Source organism: Eriocheir sinensis, chromosome 40, assembly GCF_024679095.1.
Source record: "Eriocheir sinensis breed Jianghai 21 chromosome 40, ASM2467909v1, whole genome shotgun sequence".
NCBI lineage: Eukaryota > Metazoa > Arthropoda > Malacostraca > Decapoda > Varunidae > Eriocheir > Eriocheir sinensis.
In genome coordinates this window covers 13,374,434-13,383,727 of record NC_066548.1, presented here as the reverse complement: position 1 = coordinate 13,383,727, position 9,294 = coordinate 13,374,434, and the positions used below count along the sequence as shown (strand labels likewise).

The following is a 9,294-nucleotide window of genomic DNA, read 5'->3' as shown; positions in this document are numbered from 1 at the left end:
GCAAAAGAGATGGTGCACCCCAGCAGGCCAGTATGAATTAATAGCAAAATGGTAAGATTACCATTTAACTACTGATACTTCTGTTCTCTTTATGAAACATTCTTTAATCAAATATGAGAGTTTTTGATGCTATTGAAGTAGATATTTATTTAATAATTACTCTGAAAACAACTTGGAGAAGCCAGGTGTAGCCATATCCATAAACAGATATAACATTTTTTTCATTCTTATTCACAGATCTATTTCTCACACACACTCAGTGGTTAGAGCATCTGCCTCTTAACCAGAAGGACCGGGGTTCGATTCCCCGACTGGGTGAAGATAAGTTGGGTTTATCTTCTTTCATGTGTAGCCCCTGTTCACTTAGCAGTGAGTAGGTATGCGATGTAAGGCGAGGAGTTGTGACCTCGTTGTCGCGGTGTGTTGTGTGTGAGTGGTCTCAGTCCTCTCCAAAGATCGGTCACCGAGCTCTGAGCTTCGTCCGCAGGGGAACGGCTGGCTGTCTCGAGAGAGACCCGCAGCAGACCAAGAGGTGAATTACACACACCGCTCCAGTAGCTCAGTGATAACGCTCTGCACTGCAAATCTTCGCGGCCTGGCAGACGGAGGTTCGAACCCTGCTCAGTCCGGGATTTTTCTACTGATAAGGAGCGGTTACTGTTCCTCCTTGAGCAAGGGGGACGGGGTGTGTGGTGTGTGTGAAGGTCCCAGATGTACCCAGAAATCGACTAATGAGTCTTGCTGTAATCAGGAGAGTAGACTTGCTGACAATGACAAGTCCATCTCGTGATCAGGCCATGGGTGAATTACACACACACACACACACACACACACACATACATACATACACACACACACACACACACACACACACACACACACATATATATATATATATATATAGATATATATATATATATATATATATATATATATATATATATGTATATATACAAATATATACATATATATATATATATATATATATCTATATATATATATATATATATATATATATATATATATACAATGGAGATAATGCACATGTCCATGCCAAATATTTGTGTCTGATAGATGTGAGCAAGGTAGGCTGGGTGGCGCTAATAAAGAATATACATACTCCTTCTGCGGTACATTACACACATTGGTAGGTACTGAGGAACAAAAGGGGACGCGCGCAGCATGCCAAAATTTGAAGACCAAAAACTATAGCAGTTTAGCGTATATACTTGCGAGGATGACAAGCAAGGAGATATATTTTCCTTTTTCAAAAGTAGCACCCAGAACACTAGCATTAGTAGCTACCAAACACGAGAGCACCGACGCGACGGTCGAGGGCAGACTCGTAATTAAGCCCCTGCGCTACTCTTGGTCCACGTCATGCGAAGCACACTTTGATTCGAACCATCTGCAAGGATGTGAGTGGTTAACAAATTATTTTTGTTATTATATATGATTATACTTATGTGGCTGAGTAATTAAAAAAAGATAATAGATAGCCTATCAAAGAATTTGGATTGAATAACAAATGCTATTTTTTTCCGAACTTATTAGTGATGCGTCTCCGTGGTGTTGTGGTTAACACGCATAGCCACAGATAAATGCGCGGGGCTGAGTTTGAATCCCGGCCATGGCAACCAGAAAGCAGCTCACCCAGCTGTTCATCGTTCATTTTGCTGTGGACTATAAATGGATACCCTGGATAAACCTGGAGGAGGGATCGAGAGGGTACTAAAAAAAAGTGGTAACCCGGATGTCACACTTGCCCTGTGTCCCAGGGTAATGGGTTCCCACAACAGGATCAAGGCCTAATAAAACGGAGGTAAGCACCGAGGCCACGCGCAGGTATAGCGGATGTTCTAAACTTTACCTTTTGATAAAATTTGTAGCCTCGTAATACCCATATATCAATAATATTTGAAATATTGATATTATAATGTTTTCATGAGTGAATAGTAATGATTAATTGCACGAAATTGAAAATGTTTATCGGGTGAGAACATAAATGCGTTTGTTCACATTGAAATGAAAGTTAAATTTATAACCGGAAAATAAGTACCACAACAGTGACCGTCACAGCCTTCACTCCCTGGCCCTGTACGCCGCGCCGCCGCTCGCCCCGCCGCCGCTCACGCCATGTCGTCGTCTTTAGATCAGCTGGAAAATCAACTAGAAACATTCATAGAAAATGTGAGACAAATAGGAATATTAGTCAGCGACTTTCAGCCACAAGGACAACAAGTTCTCAATCAAAAACTGTAAGTATTTCAGACGGTTGTTCAGGTCGGGATGTTCTCCAGGCAGTGACACTGAGGACAGAGACAGAGCGGAAGATAGTAGAGGAACGCGGGCAGAAGGGGGAAGAGACTGGTATGCTTTCCTGAGGCGAGAGGAAAATAGGTAATAGCCCTAAATAGAAGATATAGTAGTGGGAAATAGAGTAGTGAAAAGGGCAGTAGAAATGAAAAGAGGGTAAAGATTCGTTTTAGTACCATACCAGTATTTCATTACCTACCTTATGAAACATCACTAGGTCTTCATATATCATTTCTACAAATGTTCAACAATCATGGAAACGCTTTCAAAATACAATTCAAGGACTATTTATTGTTGAAAATAAGGGATAATATTCACGAAAGCGTAGCCTCCTCTGGCGGCGGCCGCAGTGGCGGTGCCGCCGCCACAGCCGCAAAATAGCTTGGAGAGGATTTAGGGTGGGGGAGCATATTTAAACTACTCCAACCAAACTTTACGACCTGCAAACGGCAGGGCTTCGACCCCCTCGACCCCCCCTTCTAACCAGGATGGCTGCACCCCCCTGAACCTCCCACCACAAGTATAAATGACTTATTTCTACGAGGAGGTATTTCTCGCAACACTGGCTGCACCGCTGCCACAGCCGCCGCCAAAGGAGGCTGCGCTTTCATGAATATTATCCCCTATTTTCAACAATAAATAGTCCTTGAATTGGATTTTGAAAGTGTTTCCATGATTGTTGTACGTTTGTAGAAAAGATATATGAAGACCTCGTGATGTTTCATAAGGTAGGTAATGAAATACTGGCACGGTACTAAAATAAATCTTAACCGAAAAGAGAAATGTAAAGAAATTCTGGGAGGAGATAGGGGAGATGACTGAGCCTGTTGAGTTAGGGGAGGTACGTACACTTGGAATCTATAAGGAAAATATTTGAGGATATGGAGGAATACATCAGTAGATAGAGATCAGGGAACATGTAAAGAAACTTAATACTAGGAAACCAAGAAGGAGGGATGGGATTCTGTATGAGTTATATAAAGAAGGGGTAAATATGGAGACTCACTACACACCTCCAATATTGCCCCCACGAGAATAATAACCTTTCCAAGGTCTCACATACTGTTGTACTTCTCTAGTTTTACCGGCACATCATACATATACTGCGTCTATAAGTGATGATAAAAATAACAGGTATTACTCCTCTCCTCTTGAAGAAACTTAAAACACCTGGTAGTGGGGAGAGCTATGAAGACCAGGGAAATTGTGGGGTAAAAGTAGGTATTGCAATGATGCTGTCTACCTGAAAGTTAAGCGTTTCTGTGCTCTAGTTACGGCGAAAATATATATTTTCTAAATAAATCACCCTGAGATGGCGGTGCTGTGGGGCAGCTCCATATTGATGGATGCCAATAAGTCATCAGTGCGCTTGCTCAATAAAGGCAGGTATCCTCTCTGTTGATAAGGGATCGAGTGTTAAAGCAAAATCGAGTATTACAGTAATCCCTCATCTATCGCTGGGGTTAGGTTCCAGAACCCCCTGCTACTAATGTAACCTATGAAATAGCATCCTATTGCCACTGCTAGGCCAGTGTGAAGGAATTAGACATGAACAAACATGGCAGCCTCTCTCATGTATGCAGGAATATTATTAGGATCTTTGCCTCCTAGTAAGAGTGGCAAAATTCAGGAGTAGGGACTTATGCCTATATATTATAAGCACCCTCTTCCTAGGGCATTCTTTTGAGATCAGTTCTAGTAGTATCACTATATCATGCAGTGTACACAGTATACCCTGATTAAGTAATGTAACCTAAACTATATAGTAACCTGGTCCAACTAAAATGATGACCAAATTTCTTGGGTACTTCATAACCTGGTAACCTAACTCTAGGTTACAAAGTCTGTAACCTCAACAACCTAAGTAAAGTAAGTGAGGTTGGGGGCATGCACTATAGGTCATCTTTGTCCTATTAGCTTTTGAGCCTGGGCTGGGTGAGAATCCATTACCCTGAGACACAAGGTAAATACAACATCCAGGTTACCAGTTTACCTTCCCCAGGTTTCCCAGGTTCCCATTTATCAACCAGCCCAAATGGGAGGATGAACAGTTGGGTGGGCTGTGCACCAACTGCCCAGACTTGGATAAGAACTGAGGCCAGTGGAATCATAGCTAGGCCTGCTAACCACCAGACTATAGAGGTGCATCCACATCAAAGGCAGAAGGAATATAAGATAAAGGGAATAAAATGGAAAAGACCTCATTTGAATAAATAAGATCTGGAAAAATAGGAGGATCAAGTAACAGTAATTTAGTATGAGAAACAGAGTTTAGTAGCATGTACTACAAGAGATAATGGGGATGTTTTTTTATGATATTTTTATGTGGTTATACAATACAATTAAATGACCATGCTGCAACACTTAACTATCTTTCCTGTGCTATGAGTCATTCCTGAAACTTGTTAGTTTGTATGATACTTCCTAACAGCTTAAAAAACTTTAAACATTTCTTTGATTTTCAGACAGAATCTAATAACCAACATGCAAGACATAGACAAGCTTCGTAATGCTGTTCAAGAAGTACATGTCCCATTGGAAGTTTTTGAGTAAGTTTTGAATACTTATTAAATATATTTTTAGCAATCATATAAATAAAGACTTGCAGAGTAAAACATCATACACAATCTTATCTTCACAATGATGTCATATTCTTACAATTTTTCTAAACGAGTGTCATGTTGCAGCTCATACTTTTTGCTCCAAAAAGCATTTATATAAGAAATAGCCATTATATTAGTTAAGATGTGTAATGCATTCCAAGTTGATTAGATTATTTGTTCTTAATTCTAAGGGCTAAGTGGTACACATCAATAATTGGGTGTAGTAATTATTCTTTAGCTTCATCGTGTTGAAATCATTATAGCTGCAAGACATGCTCATAGATCGAATGCCAGTAATCAAAATTAACATATTACTCCACCTCTTTCAGATACATTGATGGAGGAAGAAACCCACAGCTGTACACCAAGGACTGCATGGAGAAAGCTTTGACCAAAAATGAACAGGTGAGATCATTACATTCTGATTGCATTATTTTTTTTTATTTTTTTTTATTTTTTTAATAGGTGTAATTACAAGCACTTTTTTTTTTTTCTTTCATGCAAACCATTTCCCCACTCCACACACTATACCCTTTGCTCTCAGATCTATACCATATCTCCCAAACACAACATTACCCACTCCATCCTACATACCTTGTTAACTTACATGCTATTCTCAAGTAGCTATTTTTTTACTGTACACATATCCTTGCCTGTTGTTACTTATGCCATCCTCATGTCTCTGAGGCATAGGTCAAAGTTGGCAAAACCATACTCTTCCTTAATCATCCTTTATCCTTCATACTGACACTTTTACCTCATGATCCTCTCAGCTGACTGTGTGACCAAATTTCCCTTCACTGTTCTCTCCCTCACTGAAAATAATGACTGAAAATAAAGTAAAGGTGCCCAATTAAAAAAAAAAAAAAAAATTCATAGAAATCAAACAAAAACTAACAGAAATACAACTATTAGATGATTGCAACGTAGAGGAAGCCTGGCTAAACTTTAAAAATCATTTACTCACTCAGCAGAACACATTTGTCCCATTTTGCGAGAAGCAAAGTAACACCACCTTGGTTTAATATGGAAATTAAACATTCGGTTAAGGAGAGAAAATTGTCTTACAGGCTAAAGAAAGACCAAAACATGCCCGAAAACATTAGACTTTATCATGAAGCCAGGCGGCAGTAAAATGATTAATATGTCAAGCAAAGTGTAGATATGAAGAAAACATTCTCTCTCTCTCTCTCTCTCTCTCGCTCTCGCTCTCTCTCTCTCTCTCTCTCTCTCTCTCTCTCTCTCTCTCTCTCTCTCTCTCTCTCTCTCTCTCTCTCTCTCTCTCTCTCTCTCACACACACACACACACACACACACACACACACGCCCTTTCAGCCTTTTACTCCGTGAGATCTGTGCGAATTGCTGGTGAATCAGTGGGATATTTCCCATGATTGTACTTACGTCTGTGTCCTTCCCTTCCCTTTCCTCTACTTTTCTCCACAAATCTATTTCTTTATCACAACTGATATAAGGAAATAAAATTCAGCAGACACACGACATCTACGCATAACACAAATTTCTCTGTATATTTATGCATACATCTCAAAATTATGAATTAATTTATGTTTCTTTATGTGCACCATTTAATTTTGCATGTTTTTATATATAATACATGATTACTATGTTGAGTTTATGGCTGAAAACTTATTATAATCAGTAGCGACGTTTGAAATTTGGCGCGCGCGGCCAGCCTGGATATGGGATGGGGCTCTGTTTTCGCCCAGCCATAGTGAAGGGGTTAAATGTAGACAAGTAAATTCACACTGCACCAAATTTTTCTTCACCAACGTTATAGTGCAAGAATGGAATAAGCTCCCACCTTCAGTGGTCCAGTGTAACACGATTGACTCCTTTAAAAACAAACTCGACCGACACTTCCTTCAACTTCATATTAACTAGAGTAGAAATGCAAAGTTTTGGAGCCATCTGATTAATGTAGAATCACTTAGGTTTAAGGACAGATCACCTAGTCTGGACCATTGGGTCTGTGTGGTCTGATTTTCTATGTAAATCTAGGTAAATCACTTCTCCCTCCATCCTCCCACACTAAGATTTATTCCCAAAAATATTGACTCTTGCCCTTCCTCCAGCTTATCTCTCCCCAAGCCAACTCATAAATTATTAAATTTGGCCTATGCACCTTGTAGGTTGTTTCACAATCAATTTCTTTAGCTTGTTTACTGTCAGATAGCATCACTGTTCTGAACATTTACAATCTTTATTCCAAATTTCCTTCTACTGCAACTATTATTAAACACATCCACAAATTTTTGCAATGCACTCACTTTTGACCAGCAGTGCAGTGTCATCTGTGATCAATTTTTCTGCGAACTGACCTTTTTTATACTCGCTGCCTTGCTACCTTTATCTATTTCTGTCAACTTTCTCATATATCCATCTGTGTAAATCTTGAATTGCCAAAGTAACATCACACACCCTTTCCTTCATCTTTACTAACTACAATGTTTGTTCATGATACTACATACTTCTACTCATGCACTGTCCCCACTGGCTTCTATTCTCTTTACCTATACAATATATTTTCAGGACATCCTGTAAAGTGTCTCTGTCTACCCTACCATACAGTTATTTTTAAATTTTTTTCTAAAGTCCATGAACACTGCATACAGCCTCCTACCCTTCCAAGAATATTTTTTAGCTGCCATTGTAACAGGAAAAACCTGATCAGTGCATCCTATTCTATTTCTTGCTCACCTTGTTTCTAACTTATCCCTCCCTCTGTTGCTCTATGCAGACTGTCATCAACCCAAAGTACTACATTTATTTGTGAACTCAGACAAGTATATGAATTAGCACTGTATTATAGTCAATATACATGTAGTGCTGTTACCTGTAACTAAGTAGCTGTACTGGGTTTTATGGTAGTGCTCTGCACATGCACACACCACAAGTCATGTATCAGTTAGCTTGTTCATTTTGTAAGTTTTCATTCACTAGTATGTTGCTGTTACCACAACCGTTTTATGATTTTATTATTCTTTCAGGTTAATGGAAGAATTGACTCCTACAAGAGATTTAAGGCAATGCTGTTGGTGGAGCTCTCTCATGTATTCCCCAATGAAATGACTCGTTACCGGGCTGTTCGGGAGGAACTTAGCTGATGAGTGTCATGTTGGTATCCTTCACAATTGTGCAAAACCTACCCTCTTGCTGTGTGCTTCATTTTCTTTAAAAAGCCTTAACTGCCAGCTAGTGTCTGGATAGCATATAAGATGCTGGTCTCACAAAATGATTTTTCAATCACAAGAATACTCTAGTAGATCTCTTGAATGTGCTTTAGTTCATTAACATTATTTGTCATGGTTGAAATCCAATAGTACTCGGCATCGGGGGAGGGGCAACAGCATAGCCTCAAACAAAGTAAAACAGTTAAGTATAGTGAAGTAGGCAAGATTTTTACGTTAATTTCATATGTACTAACTTTTCTCAAGTCTTAATAAACATTTACCAATATATATTTATACTTATTAAGATACTAAATAGTATCACAAAATAAAGGCTCTTGATAGGAACTTATTATGTCAAAAGTAAGAATCTCAATAATGAAGATGTCATATCTGGAGGTTATTTATGTATTTATTTATTTATTTTATTTTACAACAGGAGACGGCTCAAGGGCAACAAAAAGTGTAGAAAAAAAAAAAGCCTGCTACCCACCGTTCCCATGATAGACAAAAGTAAAGAGAGGTCAAATTCGGGTAGAGAGGTGTCTTGATACACTCTTCTTGAAGGAGGTCAAGCCATAGGCAGGAGGAAATGCAGATGAAGGAAGGCTGTTCCAAAAGTTTACCAGTGTAAGGGATGAAAGAGTGAAGATGCTGGTTAACTCGTGCATAAGGGGTTTGGACAGTATAGGGACGAGCTAGAATAGAAAGTCGAGTGCAGCGGGGATGCTGGAGTGGGGGAGGCATGCAGTTAGCATGAAAATATCGATAGCAGATAGAGAGGCAACATGGCGGCGGAATTTAAGAGGTAGAAGACTGTCAGTATGAGAAAGGCAGTTGATGAGACGAAGAGGCCTTGACTCTACTTTGTCCAAGAGAGCTGTGTGAGTGGAGCCCCCACACCCGTGATGCATACTCCATATGAGGACAGACAAGGCCCCTGTATATGGACAGCATCTGTGTGGGGGAGAAAAACTGGCAGAGACTATACAGAACGCCCAACCACGAGGAAGCTGATTTAGTGAGAGAGGAGATATGGAGTTTCCAGTTTAGATTTTGAGTTAAGAATAGACCGAGGATGTTTAGTGTTGGAGAAGGTGACAGCTGAGTGTTGTCGAAGAATAGAGGATAGGTGTTTGGAAGATTGTGTCGAGTTGATAGGTGAAGAAATTGAGTTTTTGAGGCGT

General features: G+C 39.6%; 1 protein-coding gene across 2 annotated transcripts; it reads left to right on the top strand.

Moving 5' to 3' along the window:
* Positions 1-1,670: 1,670 nt before the first annotated feature.
* On the top strand, positions 1,671-8,396 carry LOC127009379 (mediator of RNA polymerase II transcription subunit 10-like). Of its 2 annotated transcripts, XM_050882408.1 has the most exons (5): positions 1,671-1,822; positions 2,080-2,258; positions 4,782-4,865; positions 5,249-5,324; positions 7,928-8,396. In XM_050882408.1, the coding sequence occupies exons 2-5, from the start codon at positions 2,137-2,139 to the stop codon at positions 8,042-8,044; spliced, it is 399 nt and encodes a 132-aa protein (XP_050738365.1). In that variant the 5' UTR covers positions 1,671-1,822; positions 2,080-2,136; the 3' UTR covers positions 8,045-8,396. The 2 variants fall into 2 exon arrangements, with proteins under 2 accessions (XP_050738365.1, XP_050738366.1); XM_050882409.1 differs by lacking the exon at positions 1,671-1,822 and having other exon boundaries at positions 2,060-2,258.
* The last annotated feature ends 898 nt before the right edge of the window (positions 8,397-9,294 follow it).